At 43.6% G+C, this 22,376-nt stretch overlaps 1 protein-coding gene across 1 annotated transcript in view; it reads left to right on the top strand.

The window, feature by feature from the left end:
- The window catches only part of THSD4 (thrombospondin type 1 domain containing 4), a 997,759-nt gene that overhangs the window by 195,205 nt on the left and 780,178 nt on the right, over positions 1–22,376 (top strand). The window contains exon 4 of the mRNA XM_082253070.1: positions 19,912–20,339. Coding sequence (XP_082109196.1) covers positions 19,912–20,339 — 428 coding nt within the window. The remainder of the gene's footprint in view (positions 1–19,911; positions 20,340–22,376) is intronic.

Here is a 22,376-nt window from a genome sequence, read left to right as displayed (position 1 = left end):
GTCATTCTCCCTTAGATCATCACAGAGGCTATGCGATCCTGCTATGTAGGATCGTATGCCTCTGTGATGATCTAACAAGCCACGCCCCTTGACAGTTATAATCACGCCCCTAGGATCACACTTAACCCCTTTATCACCAATAAAGTTAACCCCTTCCCTGCCAGTGTCATTTTGACAGTAACAGTGCATATTTATAGCACCGACTACTGTAGTAATGTCACTGATACCCCAAAAAGTGTCAAAAAAGGCAGTTAGGGGTCCGATCTGTCCGCTGCAATGTCACAGTCCCGCAAAAGAAATCGCAGATCGCCGCCATTACTAGTTAAAAAAAAACAATAAAAATGACATAAATCTTTCCCGTAGTTAGTAAACGCAATGGCTTTTGCGCAAACCAATCAAAATACGCATATTGCGATTTTTTTTTTTTTTTTTTTTTACCAAAAATATGTAGCAGGAAACAAATTGGCCTAAAATGTTAAAACATTTACATTTTTACATTTTTTTTTTTTTGAGAATTTCATATAAAAATTTTGAAAAATATTGTTATTTTTTCAAAATTGTCGCTCTTTTTTTTGTTTATAGCACAAAAAAAAATCGCACAGGTGATCAAATATCACCAAAAGAAAGCTCTGTTTGTGGGAAAAAAAGGACGTCAATTTAGTTTGGGTACAGAGTCGCACAACCGAGCAATTGTCCGTTAAAGTCACACAGCGCCGAATCGCAAAATAGGGCCTGGTCTTTGAGCAGCCAAATCTTCCGGGGCTAAAGTGGTTAAGGAGTTTTGCTCATGCCAGGAACCATAGGTTGTGATATACAGTGGCGTGAATATGTGAAAAGATAAATGACTCTTACAGAGCAAGGGAAACCAAGACAATTTAAATACTTTGTGCTTCCATTTTCCACTCTCTGAAATATCCATTAACTGAAAGTTAACTGGAACAGTTGTGAAGACAACATCTAGAAAACAAGAAAAAAGTTTTGCTATAACTGCCTGTGCAGTGGTTATAAATGTAAAATCCCCACATTACTACAAAGAACCTGCAAGACTCTTGGTGCATTGGCCCACTCCCTAATCTTGCTTTCACAAATATGATCTGCATTGAAAAATCATCAGATAAACTTTACCTGCAATCCGATCATAAAAGTCAACACCTGAATAATGTAAAACAGTTCAACATTTAGGGGTTTTTATAGGTACCACATTTTAAAAAAAGTATCAGAATTAACTTCTACACCTCATCTATAGCACAACTCGATGCCTATTAAAACCATCACATCCAGCCTTATTAGGAGAAATATTCTACTACTGTATATGGAGTATGCTAATGAAAAGCATATCTGATAAAACCAAGAGATCCTGGACCGCCTTCATCTTCACTAAACAAAATCCCCACTAAGGTCTCTCTTCGCTTTTAAGGCTTTTCCAGATTACATGGTAAGCAACTTACACCATAAAGTGATTACTCAATCCATCCTGAAAATATTATTTCTACCCACAGTTCCAACTCTTCAAAAATGGTATTGTTCCTACTTGCATCCTTTTAAAGCAGGGAGGAGCATATTGTTTGTGAACAGGGCTGCACATGCTTCTGTGTATAATGCATACACACAATATATATATATATATATGAGGTATGACAATTTAATTCACGGAATGCCTACAGCGTAGCACTATGGTGTTGAAACACACAGCCGTTCGCACGCAAGCTTGTTCTGGCATGCTCTAACTTGCACCCACCTGGGTTGCAGAGCAGTTGTCTTTATGGAGCAGTTGAAGAAGTAATGTGTGTGCACTGCGCTGTTGGTAGAAAATAAGTGACAGGAATCTGTAGCAGTGGATTAACATCAAATGTTTTGTGTAAATTGGCAAAAGTGCAACTCGAACTTTAGCTCTGTTACAAAAAGTTTATGGTGAACATTCCATGAAGAAAGCAGGTGTTTTTGATTGGCATAGGCAGTTTAAGAAGGGGTGGAAAGATATTCACGGTGATGCAAGAAATACGCAGCCACAAATGCAAAGGACGGATGCAAATGTGGACAGCGTTCACTATGGGATCATAGAACATGGTACAACAGTCAATCAACATTGTTACCTGGAAATTCTAAAAAGATTACAGGATTCTTTTCTTTACCCACTGTGTGTGTATATATGTGTATATGTGTATATATATATATATATATATATATATATATATATATATATAAAAATACATCTGTGTGTGTGTATATATATATATATTGTGATAGGAAGTCAGGTAAATCTGTGGATGTAGTCACAGACAGGAGATACATTTCCACCTGGTTTAGAAAGTTCACCAATTACTATAGGGTGTTGGCTGCAGAGAGATAGCCAGCAGGAAGTTGAAAACCATTCAGCTGTTCAGAATGAGGAAATGAAGGCCTCTATAATTTGTCCAAAGGAAGTCTAAGGATTGCTGCCTCCTGCCGCTGTGTGGGCATGGGGAGAGGAGGACAGTCAGATGTGTGCCCCCTGAAAGCTGTGTGAGCATGGGGAAGACCTCCTGAAGCGATGTGGCTGAGGATGGTAACAAGTGTGAAGACAACTCGAAGTGAGGTCTTGGATCGTTTCTATGTGAAAAGAAACCAATGGACATTTCCTGTGTGAAGGGGAAATTAATTAAGACTAAAGACTACTCAAGGTGAGGTCTTGAACTATTTCTATGTGGAAGAAAATAAATGGACTATTGAGTGTCTGCTGTAGGATCAGCAAACTTTGCTCCAACAGTAGACAGACTCCGTAGATAGGTTCTTGTATGTGAGAAGGTAGCCGCCCACAGTGGCAAGAATTTATTTTGTGTTTTATTTTATTTTGGGATGTTTTTGCTGCATGCACTTGTTTGAAGAAAATTGCATGAATAAACCAAAGTGTTGTTTGCAACCACTTCTCGGCTGTCTCCCTGTGTAATAAACCCCCCCAAGGGGTCATCCACACTCACCACCGAGCTAATCTCCCACAATATATATATATATATATATATATATATATATATATATATATATATATAATATAATATAGAGGTAGAGGCAGAGAAATTGAGAGACAGAGAGGTAAACCTGAGAAACTGAGAGACAGCAATTGCCTTTAGTTGGTTTTCCAGTCTCAGAAGGGTTAGGTTTATAGTGGTATGTCAGTACAGTTAGAGGTTTCTTTTCCTTCCAAGCCATTAGGAATTTCATCATGGGTCTCCTCAGAAGATTACGCACAATACAGGCAACACACATTGGCTGACTTCAGATGTGTGGGAACTGGGATGGATTCAGCATTGAGAAGAAGTAAATAGGAAAAAAAAAGACTTAAAAGTGACATGGCACATTGCCCAAACAGATCCACCCCAGTGAAATATGTTTTCATCACAATCCAACGATTCCATCACATGGCTCGAAACTCCCGTTCCTCTTTGGAACCTCTTCTGCTTTACTATGAGCTCTGAAGAAAATATCTGCCGGGCACTGAGAACAGCTCCATTAGTTACTGGATATTTACACGATTATTATTCGGTCATGTCTGTTTCAGATCTAAAAAAAGCTACAATCTGAGAAAACTGGCAGGATCTTGCATTCATCTGTAGAATTTCTGTGTCCTTGGAGCCGACAGTTTAACATACTGTTTCTATTACTGTTCTTGTTTTGGATTTCTGTCTCACACTTGTTGCATTCCCCAATGAAGGTTGAGGGATGGAATTTGATTTATTTGTATAATATCCCATAAACCAGTGTTTAATTGAGTTAAAGGGAAAAGTGCACGTTACTCCTGTTTTACAGAGGAATATGGAGTTGTAAAGTCAGAAGGTTTTTTTTTTTTATCTTAAAGCATTCTATGCATTAAAATAAAAAGCCTTCTGTGTGTAGAATCTGCCCCAGCACCCCTAATACTTACTGTGCCCCATCCCTAGCCAGCGATGTCCACGAGCCCCTTGGCTGTCCTGGGACTCTCCCTCCTGATTGGCTGAGATACAGCCGGGATGCCATTGGCTCCCGCGGCTATCAATCAAAGCCAGTGAGCCAATCGGGAGAGAGAGGGGGCTGGGGCGAATGGCAGCTTTGTGTCTGAATGGACACACGGAGCTGCAGCTCGGCTTAGGTGCTCCCATAGCAAGCTGCTTGCAGTGGGGGCACTCGAAAGGAGGGAGGGGCCAGAAGCAGGAATGCGGAACCTGAGAAGAGGAGAATCTGGGCTTCTCTGTGCAAAACCAACTGCACTGAGGAGCTAAGTATAACATGTTTGTTATTTTTTTTTTTTTTTACAAAAAAAAAAAAACCTAGACTTTACAATTTTTTTTAAGTGGATGTGTAATTTATTTTTAACTTATGCAGCACCAAGTCTATTACTACTGCTCCTAAAACATCACTCTAGGCAGAGGGGAAGTTAGGAGCTATCCCACTCTATCCAAAAATTCAAGTTTTGGCTGGAGTTGACATTAAATAAATGTTTAAAGCTCAATGCAAGCCAAAACAAATATATATTTGGATAGAATAGAGAAGTGTTGGAGCCTCTGTCAGTTTTGTATCACCATCTGTGTTTTCATTATTATTATCATCATACAGGATTTATATAATGCCAACAGTTTGCACAGCACTTTACAATGTTAGGGCAGACAATACATAGTTACATAGTTACATAGTTAGTGAGGTTGAAAAAAGACACAAGTCCATCCAGTTCAACCCATGATGCGTGTGTGTGTTTGCTTTTAACCGTACATTGTGTACCCCTGTATGTTGTGGTCTTTAAGGTGTACATCTAATAGTTTTTTGAAACTATCTATGCTCCCCGCTGATACGACTGCTTGTGGAAGAGAATTCCACATCCTTACCGCTCTTACAGTGAAGAACCCCTTACGCACTTTAAGGTTAAACCGCCTTTCCTCAAGTTTTAGTGAGTGGCCACGTGTCTTATTGTATTCCCTTTCTCTGAATAGTTTGTTCCTTATGCTAGGGTCGCCAGTACAGTATTTGTACATTGATATCATATCCCCCCTCAATCGTCTCTTCTCCAGAGAGAATAGGTTCAGTGCTTGTAGTCTTTCCTCATAGCCGATGTCCTCCATTCCCCTAATTATTTTTGTTGCCCTCCTCTGGACTTTCTCCAGTTCCAGCACATCCTTCCTGCGGACCGGTGCCCAGAACTGGACAGCATACTCCAGATGTGGCCGGACCAGAGTCTTGTAGAGCGGGAGAATAATCTCTTTATTTCTGGAGTGAATCCCCTTTTTTATACATCCCAGTATTCTGTTGGCTTTGCTTGCGGCGGCTTGGCATTGCATGCCACTGCCAAGCCTGATGTCTACCAGTACCCCCAAGTCCTTTTCCATCCTAGACTCACCCAGAGGTTCACCCCCTAGTGAATAGCTTGCTTTCTGGTTTCTGGCACCCAAGTGCATTACTTTACATTTTTCTACATTAAACCTCATCTGCCATGTGGTTGCCCACCCTGTTATTTTGTTCAGGTCTGCTTGCAAGATTTCCACATCCTGCATAGAAGATATTGGCATGCCTAATTTAGTATCATCTGCAAATACTGAGATTGTACTAGATATCCCCTCCTCTAGATCATTTATGAATAAATTAAACAGGATTGGTCCCAGGACAGAACCCTGGGGGACCCCACTTTCCACACCCGCCCAATCCGAGTACTCCCCATTAATCACCACCCTCCGTACTCTCCCCTGGAGCCAGGTCTCTATCCAGGTACTCACCTTATGATCCATACCTACCTTCCTTAGTTTGTACAGTAAGCGTTTGTGAGGAACGGTGTCAAAGGCCTTTGCGAAGTCCAGATACACCACATCCACAGGCTTACCTTTATCTAGGTGGCAGCTCACTTCATCGTAGAAGGTTAACAGATTGGTTTGGCACGAACGATTTTTCATGAATCCATGCTGATTTCTACTTATAATACCATTTTCATTACTAAAGTCTTGTATGTGGTCCCTTATCATCCCCTCCAAAATTTTGCAGACTACTGATGTTAGGCTGACCGGCCTATAGTTACCCGGGATATATCTCGGCCCCTTTTTAAATATTGGTACCACGTTGGCTTTTTTCCAATCAGCTGGCACCATACCCGTCTGTAAACTATCCTTAAAGATCAAGAATAATGGTCTGGCAATCACCTGGCTGAGCTCATTAAGAACCCTCGGGTGCAAGCCATCCGGTCCCGGGGATTTATTTATGTTAAGTTTCTCTAGTTTAGCTCTAAGTCTATCCTCTGTTAGCCATGGCGGCACTTCCTGAGGTGTATTATTTAGTTCGGCCTTACAAGCGGGTTTCGTGTAGCCCCCCGATTCCTTTGTGAAGACTGAAGAAAAGAAATTATTTAACACTTCCGCCTTTTCTCTGTCCTCAGTGGCCATTTTTCCTTTATCATCTTTTATGGGGCCAATGTGCTCTGGCCTGGCTTTCTTACTGTTTATATACTTAAAGAACTTCTTGGGGTTCTTTTTGCTCTCCTCCGCTATATGTCTCTCGTGTTCTATTTTAGCCGCCCTGATTTCATCTTTACATTTCTTATTACACTCTTTGTAGTGCTTAAATGCTGCCAATGACCCCTCAGTCTTGTATTTTTTGAAGGCCTTTTCTTTAGCTCTAATATACATTTTAATGTTGGAGTTTAGCCACCCAGGGTTTAGTTTTGCTCTTTTAAATTTATTTCCCTGTGGAATGCACTGGCCCACTCCCTTGTTAAGTATGCTCTTGAAGCACTCCCATTTTTCCTCCGTGTTCTTTGTTCCCAGGGTTCTATCCCATTTGATATTTTCTAGCAGCGAGCGCAGTTTAGGGAAATTGGCTCTTGTGAAATTCAGCGTCCTTATATTACCCTTGTGTTTCCTATTACTGTAATTAATACTGAAACCAATTGACCTATGGTCACTGTTCCCTAAGTTGTCCCGTATTTCTATATCCGTGATCAGGTCTGTATTGTTGGTAATCAGTAGGTCAAGTACCGCATTGCTTCTTGTCGGTGCATTCACCATCTGACCCATGAAATTGTCCTGCAAAACATTTAGGAACTGCCGAGCCTTGGCTGAGTGTGCGGTTCCTTCTGCCCAGTCTATATCTGGATAATTAAAGTCCCCCATTATAATGACATTTCCCATCCTTGCTGCCAATCCTATCTGTAACATGAGGTCCGCCTCACCCTCCTCCCTCTGGTTGGGGGGCCTATAGCATACGCCCAATATTACCTTCCCCGCCGTGCCTTCCCTTTGAAGCTCTACCCATAGGGATTCTGCCTCGTCCATAGCTCCATTATTAATATCATCCCTCATATTTACCTGTATACTGTTCTTAATATACAAACATACCCCTCCCCCTTTTTTACTTTCTCTATCTCTGCGATAAAGGGAATACCCCTGAATGGTCGCCATCCAGTCATGAGAGCTGTCAAACCAAGTCTCAGTTATCCCCACAAAATCTAAGTCCTCCTCAAATATCAGCAGCTCCAGCTCTCCCATCTTGTTGGCCAGGCTTCTGGCATTGGTATACAAGCCTCGTAATTTTGATGTTTTTAAGCTGCTCTCTTGATTTTTCCCCGTACCCACCCTGGGTATAGGAGCTCCGCACACCCTATCGCTAATGCCTCCATTTCTGCCCTCTGAAACTTGCTTTCCACTGGGTAATTCTACATCTGTACCCTCCCCCCCATTCCCTAGTTTAAAAGCCCCTCTAACTCTTTGGCCATCCTCGCACCCAGTACGGCTGCACCCACCCCATTTAGGTGCAATCCGTCCCTACCAAAGAGCCGGTGACCGACTGAGAAGTCGGCCCAGTTCTCCAGGAACCCGAAACCCTCCTTACTACACCAGCTCCTCAGCCACTCGTTAACTTCCCTAATCTCCCGCTGCCTCTCTGGTGTGGCTCGAGGTACAGGTAGTATTTCGGAAAATATTACCTTGGAGGTCCTAGTCCTCAACTTAGCGCCTAAGTCCCTGAAATCGTTTAGGACTCTCCGTCTTCCTCTGCCTATGTCATTGGTACCCACGTGTACCATGACAGCTGGGTCTTCCCCAGCCCCACCCAATAATCTGTCCACCCGATCCGCTATGTGCCGAACCCGAGCGCCCGGCAAACAACAGACTGTTCGGCGCACACGGTCTTGGTCACAGATTACACTGTCTGCCCTTCTAATAATTGAGTCCCCTACCACCAGCACCTGTCTTTCCTTTCCCTTTCTCCCAGCCTCACTGGAGGAGTTCTTCCCCTGGCAGCTAGGGGCGTCGCTCTGCTCCAGCAATGCTGGTCCCTGACTGGTTTCCCCAACATCACACAACGGGGCGTATCTATTGGGGTGCTCCAGCCCAGGATCAGCCTCCTTGCCTTGTTCCCTTCTACCCCTCCTAACTGTCACCCCTCTACTCTGCTCTGATGCCTGCACCTCCGATACTCCGCCCACCTCTGTGCAGACCCCTGCCTGCACCTGATTGGTACAATCCTGGCTCTCCTCCGGCATGGACATTCGTCTCAGTGTTGCCAGCTGCTTCCCTAGATTCAGGACCTGAGCTTCCAGGGAAGCAACGTGCTCACATTTTGCACATTTGTATTCGCCTTCGATCACATGACCGAGGAACGCATACATATCACAAGATGTACACCGAGTCGCATCTCCACACCCGCCGGGCATTGTACCTACTATCTAATCTAATGGGGATTCAGTAATTTAAGCCTATCCTATGTGGCTATTTCCTGGCTTCCTAACGCTACCTTCTCACCCTCTGGTATTCCGCTCCACTCACTTGACACTCAGTTGCACAACACTCACAATCTCACAGCCAGGTCAGACGCACAACACTGAGTCGCACAACCCTCAGTCGCACAGCCCGGTCAGACGCACAACACTAAGTCGCACAGCCCAGTCAGACGCACAACACTAAGTCGCACCGCCCGGTCAGACGCACAACCCTCAGTCGCACAGCCCGGTCAGACGCACAACACTAAGTCGCACAGCCCAGTCAGACGCACAACACTAAGTCGCACAGCCCGGTCAGACGCACAACACTAAGTCGCACAGCCCAGTCAGACGCACAACACTAAGTCGCACAGCCCAGTCAGACGCACAACACTAAGTCGCACAGCCCGGTCAGACGCACAACACCGAGTCGCACAGCCCGGTCAGACGCACAACACCGAGTCGCACAGCCCAGTCAGACGCACAACACTAAGTCGCACAGCCCGGTCAGACGCACAACACTAAGTCGCACAGCTCGGTCAGACGCACAACACTAAGTCGCACAGCCCAGTCAGACGCACAACACTAAGTCGCACAGCCCGGTCAGACGCACAACACCGAGTCGCACAGCCCGGTCAGACGCACAACACCGAGTCGCACAGCCCGGTCAGATGCACAACACCGAGTCGCACAGCCCAGTCAGATGCACAACGCTGAGTCGCACAGCCCGGTCAGACGCACAACGCTGAGTCGCACAGCCTGGTCAGACGCACAACACCAAGTCGCACAGCCCGGTCAGACGCACAACACTGAGTCGCACAGCCCGGTCAGACTCACCACGCTGAGTCGCACAGCCCGGTCAGACGCACAATGCTGAGTCGCACAGCCCGGTCAGACGCACAACACTAAGTCGCACAGCCCGGTCAGACGCACAACACTGAGTCTCACAGCCCGGTCAGACGCACAACACTGAGTCTCACAGCCCGGTCAGACGCACAACACTGAGTCGCACAGCCCGGTCAGACGCACCACGCTGAGTCGCACAGCCCGGTCAGACGCACCACGCTGAGTCGCACAGCCCGGTCAGACGCACAATGCTGAGTCGCACAGCCCGGTCAGACGCACAACACTAAGTCGCACAGCCCGGTCAGACGCACAACACCGAGTCGCACAGCCCGGTCTGACGCACAACACTAAGTCTCACAGCCCGGTCAGATGCACAACACTGAGTCGCACAGCCCGGTCAGACGCACAACACTGAGTCTCACAGCCCGGTCAGACGCACAACCCCGAGTCTCACAGCCCGGTCAGACGCACAACCCCGAGTCGCACAGCCCGGTCAGACGCACAACCCCGAGTCGCACAGCCCGGTCAGACGCACAACCCCGAGTCGCACAGCCCGGTCAGACGCACAACCCCGAGTCGCACAGCCCGGTCAGACGCACAACGCTCAGGTAGTAACAGGTACTCACAGATACTCAGGTACTCACAGATACTCAGGTACTCACAGATACTCAGGTACTCACAGGTACTCACAGATACTCCCAGATACTCAGGTACTCACAGATACTCCCAGATACTCAGGTACTCACAGGTACTCCCAGATACTCAGGTACTCACAGGTACTCACAGATACTCAGGTACTCACAGGTACTCACAGATACTCAGGTACTCACAGGTACTCACAGATACTCAGGTACTCACAGATACTCAGGTACTCACAGATACTCAGGTACTCACAGATACTCACAGATACTCAGGTACTCACAGGTACTCAGGTACTCACAGATACTCCCAGATACTCAGGTACTCACAGATACTCCCAGATACTCAGGTACTCACAGGTACTCACAGATACTCCCAGATACTCAGGTACTCACAGGTACTCACAGGTTCTCACAGATACTCAGGTACTCACAGGTACTCAGGTACTCACAGATACTCCCAGATACTCAGGTACTCACAGATACTCCCAGATACTCAGGTACTCACAGATTCTCAGGTACTCACAGGTACTCACAGATACTCAGGTACTCGCAGATACTCAGGTAGTAACAGGTACTCACAGGTACTCAGGTACTACACTACACCCTCAGTCAGTGTACAATCTCAGTCACCAGTCTTACTTACCTAGTGTATGTCCCTTTAAGTCTGACTCTAGCAGTTCCTGGCTTTTTTTTTTTTTCCCTCAGACGGTCAGTCTCCGCTCTGCACCCGCCTCCCTCTGTCACTTCCCGGTCAGCCTTTGCTCCGCTAGTCTCCTCTGCTCCCTCTCTGTCAGGGGGGGGGTCCGCACCACTCGCCGCCCGCCGCAAAAAAAAAGGGGGGGGGGGTTTACTGTACCGCTCGCCACCTGCGATAAGAGAGGGGGGGGGGTCCCGACCCGCTTGCCGCTCGCTTCTGGGGGGGGTGGGGGTTCGAGCGCCGCTCCCCGCCGCTGCTCTCCTGGGGGGGGGGGGGGGTTACTCACACGCGGTCGGTCGGTCACGCACAACACACTCCTCTCTCCTGCACGCCCTGACAGCCTCTGATCCCGCGCTCTGCTCCTCTGCTCCACAGCACCACCTGCTGGACAGGCCTTCACACAGGCCACAATCCACACTTGGCCACAAATACACCTACAATTAGGCATGTGACGGTATCAGGTTTTCATGCTGCGATTAATTGATTAATGTTTTGCCACGGTATACGGTATTATCACGGTATTCAATTATTTAATTTAATTTCTACCTCACTTGAATTTCATTGCTGAATTTAGGGACTTTGGTTCACTTACGCACATTATTATATAGTCAGTTTGTACAGACTCTGTGAACCAGGCCTAAAATAAGCCATCAAGCAGTGTCTGGCCTACCTGGTGATGACTGGTGCTGGTGCTGGCGCTCGGCTCCGATCCGATGGCCTGGTCATTATGGGGGCAAATCCTTGTGGTCAAGAAGTGGTTAAACCTGAAGGAGGACCTGTGTTATTTATAAATTACTTTACTATTGCTTTAGGCCATGGTTCACATGCATGCGGGTTAGCGGTTCACATGTATGCGGGTTGGCGCTCCACATTTGCACAGGCATAGCAGCCCATTGATTTGAACAGGCTGCTAAGCCCTCATTTTCCGCAGAAAAAAGGTGCATGCAGCATTTTTTTAAAAAATTTAGTGGCCTTGAAATCCATCCTGTTTTTGCACCATGCGACTAACCTGCAGTTCCTGCTCTGGCAAGCTTTCTGCTTTTTTATTTACGTGGGCCCAGCATTTAAAAACACAGTTTGCGTGTGCAGCAACTGCAGGTAAGTCGCATGGTGCAAAAGAAGGATGGATTTCATGGCCACTGCATTTTTTTTAAAATTCTGCATGCACCTTTTTTCAGCCGAAAATGGAGGCATAGCAGCTCAAGCCCATTTAAATCAATAGGCTGCTATGCCTGTGCAAATGTGGTGCCCCAACCCGCATACATGTGAACCAGGCCTAAAGCAATAGTAAAGTCATTTATAGATAAAAACACCGGTCCTCCTTCAGGTTTAACCACTTCTTGACCACAAGGATTTGCCCCCTTAATGACCAGGCCATTGGATCAGAGCGCCAGGACCAGTCATCACCAGGTAGGCCAGACACTGCTTGATGGCTATATAATAATGTAATGTGGGCTGCTATGCCTGTGTGTGTGTGTCTATGTATATGTGTGTATATATATATATATATATATATATATATATATATATATATACACACATATACATACATACATACATACATACACACACACACACACACACACACACACACACACGTATATATATATATATATATATATATATAGTATATAAATATGCTGCTATGCCCATGTATGCATGTGTGTATCTCTATCTATCTATATATATATATATATATATATATATATATATATATATATATATATATATATTTATTTATATATATATATATATATATATATATATATATATATAATATCTATCTAATTCTATCTATATCTATCCATCTAATTCTATCTATCTAATTCTATCTATCTATCTTATTCTATCTGCAGAAACTTGTGTTTCTGTCTGTGTCTGAGCCCTGGAAGAAGCATGTGGGTGTGTGCTGGGAGTCTTCTGATTGGTTACAGGGAGGAGCTAAGTCTCTCACTCTAGGATCATATTACCAGAGCTGTTTCTATTGAGTGAGTGAACTGTTGAGTGAGTGAATGAGTCATCCAGCTCACTGAAATGTATCAATTCAAAAGTCAGACTTGAGGAGTAGATAAACACGGTATTTAAAAAAATGCCACAATAACAATACAGTGGGTATGCAATACCGCGATATATCGAATTACCGAAAACCGGCACATCTCTACCTTCAAAACAATTCAATACAGGAGGAATTAGAGGACCCTGCTCATTTGAGCTTACAATCTAATTGGATATATTTCCCTTTACTTTTTGTCAGTATACAAACAAAACACATTGTTAATAAGAAGAGTTCGAGCTTGTGACAATTTTTTTTTGGCTCTCTGTACCTTCCTTTTTCAGCAATGACTGCACCCTTATTTTGTGTACTGGTGTTGGAGGGACAGGAAGTGAGAGAAAATCTTTTAAATGTAGTCACAGACTGAAATAAAATCCAGACAGAAATCCAACTCCAGTTTTTAAAAAAATAATTAGCCCAGCAGTTGTTAAACTAAAAAATGCTGATTTCTATGCAATAATTACCTTCTCTCTGGTGCTGTCTTTACACTCTGCTCCATCCTGCGGTTACTGCCACTGTTCCTATGAATCAACGATGTAATGGATGCACCCCTTTGGGATGTGTCATCATGCTTGGCCTGGGCTAGTACTACTTTACATTATCATGCTCATTGGTATATGTGTTCTGCTGTGTGCAGGAGAAAGGACTGCCCACTGCTGGTGGGTAAAAGTAAAGGAAAAAGTATTTATGAAAAAGATCGGAGGGTATTTTTTTCCCTACTGTATCCAAAACTAAAATAAAAATTTGATGTGGGCTTTAAATTCACAAACCTGTCTTTTACAATAATTTTCCATAATTGCATACACACAAGGAACCACGTTGAGGGAGGGAGTACCAGCACTGATGATTAATCTGATTCTGTGCCCTGTGCAGTCCTACTATTTTATCATGTGCCAGGAACTTAATTGACTGTGCACACCTCCAATGTAGTGACAGGGCTGACTCCTTCTGCTAAATGCAAAGCATTGACTTTGTGCTTGGAGAAAAAGGTCTGGGGACTCAATTGGTTAAGAAAACTGTATACCAGCCTTTCCCAACCCTTTCAGCACAGAGGAACCCTTGAAAAAACTTTCTGGTCACAGGGAACCCCTAGTAAAAATTGCTTGATCTATAACTCATGATACATTAGTGTGATGGTTAATGGGAAGAATGATCCCTACATTTGTGGTCACTGGGAAGAATGATCCCTACATGTGTGGTCACTGGGAAGAAAGATCCCTACATGTGTGGTCACTGGGAAGAATGATCCCTACATTTGTGGTCACTGGGAAGAATTATCCCCTTGCAGATTGCTAAAAAGATCAATGGTGTCAGTAGGAACTAAACTGAGAGACAAAAATTGCTCATTGCTCAAGGAACCCCTGCTAACCTCTGGAGAAACCCTAGGGTTCCATGGAACACTGCTGTATACAGTAAGGCATGGTGCTAAACATTTTGAAAACAAATTTGGGTTTTCATACACCTTAAAGATGGCAAGAATCCATTATTCTTTTAAAAATGCTTAAAGTATAACTAAAGGAAAAACTTTTTTTTTTTAGTTTTGGACAAAGTGGAGATGGATTAGAACACCTATTGGGTTTTTGTTGCGGCCTGTGCCCCCAGTAAGGAGATTTACCCTCTCTATTCGCTCTGTTTACCATTATCATTGGAAGTAAAAGAAAATCCCAAATTTTGGGTTGTCCCCAGAAAAGTATTAGTGGGGAGATCTTCCAATGTGGACATTAGTTCTTGTGACCCGGGAAGCCCCAAGGAATTCCCCTAATTTGCATGGATTTCCTCTCTCTTCCTGTTTAATTATCGGATAGAAAGTGAAGGGAAATCTGCGCAATGGGACACAGATGGCAAAAAAAATCTGACAGGGTTATAACCCTCCCTTACTCTACCCAAAACGAGAAAAAAAAAGTTTTGACTATAGTTCTACTTTAAAGAATGTCTAAATACATGGATATTAATTGATAGTATTGCATTTTACCCGTCCCTTAACCACATCCATACCGGCGCATAGTAATATGACGCCGGCAGGATGGCTTTACCGTTCCGGGCGGCCGTCATATGACGTCCGCCCGCTCTAGCTGCTACTGCGCGCCCCCGGGGGCGCGCATCGCAGCGATCAGGGATGAGGCTCGTCCCTCGGACATAGCCCATCCCTGATCAAGGTAAACAGCCAATAGAAATTGGCTGTTTACCATGTGATCGGCTGTGTCAATCACAGCCGATCACATGAGCGGCTCCAGCACGAGCCGCTCGTTCTCTCTGCAATGCGCGCCCCCGGGGGCGCGCAGAGCAGCGATCGGGGACGAGGCTCGTCCCTCGGACAGAGTCGATCCCCGATCTAGGTAAAGAGCCAATGAAATTGGCTCTTTACCACGTGACCGGCTGTGTCCAATCACAGCCGGTCACAAATGTCAACAGAGAACACGGTAGCTAGCTGTCACCGTGTTCTCCTCCTCACACACTGATCCTGTGTGAGGAGGAGATTGTGGTAACAGCTAGTTACCAAATACAGTGCACCCCAAACACACTGATTGCCCCCCCCCAATAAAGAGCACCTGTCACTAGCCCATCAAAGTACCTGTCACCAGCCCATCAGGTACTCTGATGACAGGTACTCGGGTACTCTGATGGGCTGATGACAGGTACTCGGGTACTCTGATGACGGGTACTCTGATGACAGGTACTCGGGTACTCTGATGACAGGTACTCGGGTACTCTGATAACAGGTACTCGGGTACTCTGATGACGGGTACTCGGGTACTCTGATGACGGGTACTCGGGTACTCTGATGACAGGTACTCGGGTACTCTGATTACGGGTACTCGGGTACTCTGATGACGGGTACTCGGGTACTCTGATGACAGGTACTCGGGTACTCTGATGACGGGTACGCAGGTACTCTGATGACGGGTACTCGGGTACTCTGATGACGGGTACTCTGATGACGGATACTCGGGTACTCTGATGACGGATACTCGGGTACTCTGATGACAGGTACTCGGGTACTCTGATGACAGGTACTTGGGTACTTTGAGTACCTGTCAACGGAGTACCCGTCATCAGAGTACCTGAGTACCTGTCACCTACCCATCAGGGTACCCGTCACCTACCCATCAGAGTACCTGACGCCTGAAGTACCCGAGTACTTGCCGCCTGCTCATCAGTACTCATCAGTACCTATCACGTATCAGTACTGATCATCAGTACCCATCAGTACAGTATCACCTATCAGTATCAGTACTACTCATCAGTACCTATCACCTGCCTGTCACCTGCCCATCAGAGTACCCGAGTACCTGTCACCTGCCTATCGGAGTACCCGAGTACCTGCCACCTGCTCATCAGTACCAGAGTACCTGTCACCTGCCTGTCACCTGCCCAACAAAGTACCCGAGTACCTGTCACCCTTCATACAGCCACCATGTCCAAGTCCAAAAAGGTTTATATACGTCCTCCGTTTAAACCTAAATACCGGTGTTATGGAAGCAGATAGCTGCCATAACCCTGGTATTTTTTTAAACGGTGGACGGTTGGCTTTCCGATAAGGGTGGTCCCAGCGGCGGATTTGCCGTGGGACCCCCCTCCCGCCGCGTCCGGTCCTTTTCCCCGCTTACCGGACCCGCCGGCAGCGGGGAAAACGATCCGGTCCCGGATCCTCAAAGACAGGATGTTGAGTGAGGGCAAGCTTGCCCTCACTTGACTCTATGGTCTTGGAGGACCGGAGCTACGGAAAATGTTGTTGCCTAGCAACCGGTTTAAAGGTCCTTTTTTTTTTTTTTTTCATTTTATATAATAATTTTTTTTTTTTCTATCTTTTAGTGTACTTGTGAGATCTGAGGACCTTTTGACCCCAGATCTCACAAAAAAGAGGTCCTGTCGTGCCTTTTTCTATTACAAGTAATGTTTACATTCTTGTAATAGAAATAAAAATGATCATTTTTTTTTTAAACGGTGTAAAAATAATAAATAAAATAAATAGTAAAAAAAAAAAAAAAAAATTAAAGCGCCCTTTCCCCGTTAGCTCGCGTGCAGAACCGACGCATACGGAAACCCCGCCCACATATGTAAACGGTGTTCAAACCACACATGTGAGGTATCGCCGCGATTGTTAGAGCAAGGGGAATAATTTGAGCCCTAGACCTCCTCTGTAACTCAAAGATGGCAACCTGTAGAAATTTTTAAATTGTCGCCTATGGGGATTTTTAAGTACCAAAGTTTGTCGCCATTCCGTGAGCGTGCGCAATTTTGAAACATGACATGTTGGGTATCTATTTACTCGGCGTAACATTATCTTTCACATTATGGAAAAAAATTGGGCTAACTTTACTGGTTTCATATTTTTAATTAAAAAAAGTGAATTTTTTCCAAAAAAATTGCGTTTGGAAGACCGCTGCGCAAATACGGTGTGATAAAAAATATTGCAATAATCTCCATTTTAATCTCTAGGGTCTCTGCTAAAAAAAAATATATAATGTTTGGGGGTTCTAAGCAGTTTTCTAGCAAAACAACTGATTTTAGCTTGTAAACACCAAATGTCAAAAATAGGCCTAGGCAAGTGGCTAGGATGCATGATGGCTCCTTGGATGTTGGGCCCCTCTATATGGCTAGGCTGTGAAAAAGTCTCACACATGTGGTATTGCCATACTCAGGAGGAGTGGCAGAATGTATTTTGGGGTGTCATTTTTGCTGTGTACATGCTATGTGTTAGGAATATCCTATAAATTGACAACTTTGTGTAAAAAAAAAAAGTTTTTATTTTTTTCCCACATTTTACAAAAACTTGTTGAAAAAAATGACATGTTCAAAGGACCCATAATGCCTCATAGAATATACGTTGTGTTTGCTTTCCAAAATGGGGTCATTTTGTGGACTTTTCCATTGTATTGGTGCTCTAGGGCCTTGAAAAGTGTGATAGGTAGTAAGAAAGTTTTATGTGTATTTATGCTCCTAAAATGCCTTATGGTGCTACTTGGACGTGGAGTCTCTTTTTGTGGCCAGACTGTGTAACAGTCTCACACATGTGGTATCACCATACTCAGAAGGAGTAGCAGAATGAATTTTGGGGTGTCATTTTTGCTGTGTACATGCTATGTGTTAGAAATAGCTTATAAATTGACGTTTTAGGGAAAAAAAGAAAAAAAAAAGTTTTTTATTCATTTTCCCAAGAATTGTGGGAAAAAATTATAACTTCAAAAAACTCACCATGCCTCTTACTAAATACCTTGGACTGTCTACTTTACAAAAAGGGGTCATTTGGGGGGTATTTGTACTATCCTGACATTTCAGGGCCTCAAGAAAGGAGATAGGCCATCAGTACATCTGGTGTGATCAATTTTCAGTAATTGGTACCATAGTTTCTAGACTCAATAACTTTCACACAGACTAAATAATATACACTAATTTGGGTTAATTTTATCAGAGATATGTAGCAGTATAAATTTTGGCCTAAATGTATGAAGAAAAATTAATTTTTTGCAAAATTGTATAATAGAAACTAAAAAAAGTGTTTTTTTTTCAAAATTTTTGCTCTTTTTTTGCTTATATCACGAAGAAAAAAAAAACCCAGTTGTGATCAAATACCACCAAAAGAAAGCTCTATTTGTGTGAAAAAAATGATAAAAATTTTGTTTGGTTACAGTGTAGCATGACTGAGCAATTGTCATTCAAAGTGTGAGAGTGCTGAAAGCTGAAAATTGGTCTGGGAAGGAAGGGGGTCTAACTGCTCTGTATGGAAGTGGTTAATATGCTGGCTGCTTTAGTTTTCTTTTTTTCTTTTTTTTTTTTTTGCACACTTTTTTTTCTTAATTTAGCCTAGTATTTCTGCCATTAACACACTTCCTTTCCCAGAGTGACAACTGTACTGAACAGCATTATCACCCTAGGACAGAGAGTGTGTTGGGACTACATAACACTGAGTTACCTCCTGTTTTTCCCCTAATGCGGGGAGGGGGTATAGTCTATGTAGATCATGGTAACTATCTGATAAGCAGTGATAATACTAACTAATAACAACTCTGAGACAGAGGGCATAGGAAGTTGACAACTCACAACATTTCTGGCTGGACGTATAGATACTATTCTTTTGCGCTTGTCAATTAGATATAATATGCGTTCAATCATATATTTAACAGAATAAAAAAAATTATTTTTGGACTTTACATACGCTTTGAAGTTTGAAATTTGCATCTCTTTTTAATCATCTTTTCAATTATTTTAACGAATAATTGAAAAAGATAATTGGACAGTTTTATAGATTTACTTGCGTTTTATAATTTCCTCAAATACCTCAATGATATATTTTTTTAATTATTGAATTGAATATATTTGAATTTGTGTAAGTGTGTTTTTTGTTTTTTTCTTTTAAACTAACTAAAGTTAGGTGATCCACCGAATCAATAATTTTATAATTTATTCTTCACTATAACAGTGATCCCTTCTATTTATTTAAGTCTATTTACATTGGCGTATCAAGGTTTGACCTTGGGGGTCCCGGTCTGACACTTGATTGAATGCCTAATTCTTTTCCCATCATTATCCCAAGAGAACCATAATCAATACAGCAGTGAGTTAATATCTGAACACGTGTTTATTCCCGCAGTTATGTATTGTATACTGTATTTTTGTATACTAAGATTTATTGATGAGAAGACCTCTCAGATGCTCAGTATTTGCACTGGAGCTTAAAGAAGTTTACCTACACCACTGGTGATTGTGTCTTGTAACTGTGCAGGTTTTCCTCTACAGCACTGTAACAAATTGAGTATTACATCCCATAACCACATACAGTTTCCAGAACCTTTTGCGAACACAGTCTGCTAAAAAGTCAAGGCTATGATAGTTTCTGTTTATGTAAAGTTGATTTTAGCAATTTAACTATAATGTAAAATGATGAATAGAGAAGTGTCATATGTCCATTGGTTGGCAACCAATTCTGTGTGCCAAATTATCTTTCATGGTTATTTGCACTTACTCTGTATTTTTGGTTATATGTTTACAGGTCCCACAGAGGATAGAACAACAAAGTGGCACAACAGACAATATCAGCGCTGGGTCTGCTGGAGTTTGGGGCAGCTGGGGACCTTGGTCAGCTTGCTCTAGAAGCTGTAGCGGTGGTGTTATGGAACAAACTAGACCCTGCTTACCAGCCAACTACCACGAAAGAAGCTACCAAGGCCCAAATCACCAATATTCTGCTGCTGAAAGAACTTCTAGCAATCAAAACACTCTTGGCCAAGAAACTGCATTAAATCCATACTCTGGTCATGTTGTATCCGCCATTCGGACATCAGTACCATTACACAGAAATGGAGATAATACTAGACTCAGTCCCCCAGCTGTCAATGATTTTAGTCATCTTGGGAGGGGAATAATAAGAGGAAATCGGCAACAACTGCCACAAAGGCATATCTCCAGATTTGATAGAAGGTATTTTGTTTTTGCCTTGTCTTGATATAGTTTCCTTTTCTTGTGATAAAGGGGAATATGTATAATTTCCACAAAACTGACACTAAAACAATGAGATGATAAACTGGCAGGTTCTGTGTTCTCAAAATGGTGTGATTTGCACCATACAAAGTGGACCTTAGTTATAATTTTCTATGCTTGGTAGTAGTTGCTCAGTAGAGGGAAATGGGACATTTAAATGCTATGGTTTAATACAACCTGTTTGAGAATTTGCTTTATTCATAAACCTTAAGGCCCCTTTCACACTTGTACGACCTGAAAGTTGCAGGACTTTGACGAGGTTTGAAGCAATGTCTGTGTAATCTTGAGGTCTATGGACCTCAAGTCACATCAAAGTCAGACCAAAGTAGTGCAGGGACTACTTTGAAGTCGCACAGATATGAATGGTACTCATTGGAAATCATGGGGTACGACTTGTCATGTGACTTTTCAGTCCCAAGTCGCAGGGCAAGTCGCACGAGTATGAAAGGGGACTTACAAGTGAGGCAGAAAAATAGACACTGTTATCAGGGATGGATTCCAAACTTCTTGTCTGCATGGCTTCTACTAGGAAATGTGCAAACGCATAGCAAAAAAGTAGTGTGTGTGCATAGTCATAGACTAGATGCTGCTGGACTAAATATGATCTTGATGCAGTTTCTTTTTAATAGAATAATTGACTGCTTTGCATAAATATCCCTTACAATGTGGATATTCATATATATTTGTAGCACTGACCCCCGAAAGGGCTGCTGGTTTGATCTGGGCCTGCACTCTACCAATAAACCCCACTAACTTGGCTCAATCCCCTTGGCACAGCTGTGATGCAATGCAATACAATACAATGTAAGATAGTACAAAATACCTGTATTGTCACTCCAGGATAAGACAACAGCACAATGGATTTCAATATAAACAATTAGAAAGAAACAGTATACATACCGTATATATATATATGTCTAAACCTGGGAGCTTCCCCTACTTTATAAGCTATGTGTGAGATCTCACTTTTTGACAGTACTTAGTCCTGGATCTTCTTTTCTTCACTAGCTAAAGTGGCTCCTTGTCATTTGTAATCCACAGTTTTGGTGAATTAAATTGAAGTGAAAATGCTTCTGGTGTAGCTGTAACAACTATTTAAACATTTCTTGGCAGATAGGCCTCAAGCCTTCTCAGTATCAGTTGCTCTGCTCCTTCGTGGAACTATAATTTCCAGTGAGGCCTGTATATGAGTCTAACTGCATGTGAGATTTAACAAACTGTGGGCCGTGACCCGCTCACCCACTGTATAGAGGCTCTGTGTGGTGACTTTTGTCCGGTGACTGAAACTTGCTTCTCCATCAGCTGGACCAATCGCTCCGTTCAGCCCCACAGGGTGGATCCCGTCCTCCGTTGCTCGGATGAGTGTCTCTGGGTCTCTGCAATCTGGCCACCGTCTCCCCACAGGTCCTCTCAGGCAGGCCACACGATTCCAAGACCTAAAATGGCTGCTCCGGCCCCTTTTATCCCCTACCCAGCATGCCCTGCACAAGAAGGTGTTCATGGGTAGGTCATCAAACCAACAATCCCTTCCTGTCTCTTTCAAAAAGAAAAACATAGCTGCATTACCAGTATTGGTCACTAGATGGCTCCAACTACTCAAACATAGCAATGTCCATGGACGTTTCATTGAAGTATACAGACACACATCAATATAGGAGTATATCAGCGCTACACACTCCCCCTACTTTATCTCTTTGGTCCTCCAAAGAGGTTCAAATTGCTAGCTCTATCTTGTATTTTAGCCTCTATATGGTCATACAATACAGACAGAGGAGCTTCCCACCAGTTGTCATATGATGGGAAGCTATCCTGTGCACTCACAGCTGAAACTACCGTGTCTGGTACAGATGTGCCAAGGGGTGAGGTGCGGCTGTCCCCTACTGAATCAAAAGTAGAAGGACTTTTTGCTCTTTGCACTTTCGGAGTGTCCATTCCTTTTTGACAAATGTCATCATCCCTCCTCTCAGTGACTAAAGA

Source organism: Pelophylax lessonae, assembly GCF_965119305.1.
Source record: "Pelophylax lessonae genome assembly, chromosome: 4".
Taxonomy (NCBI): Eukaryota; Metazoa; Chordata; class Amphibia; order Anura; family Ranidae; genus Pelophylax; species Pelophylax lessonae.
This window is presented reverse-complemented; position numbering and strand designations above follow the sequence as displayed.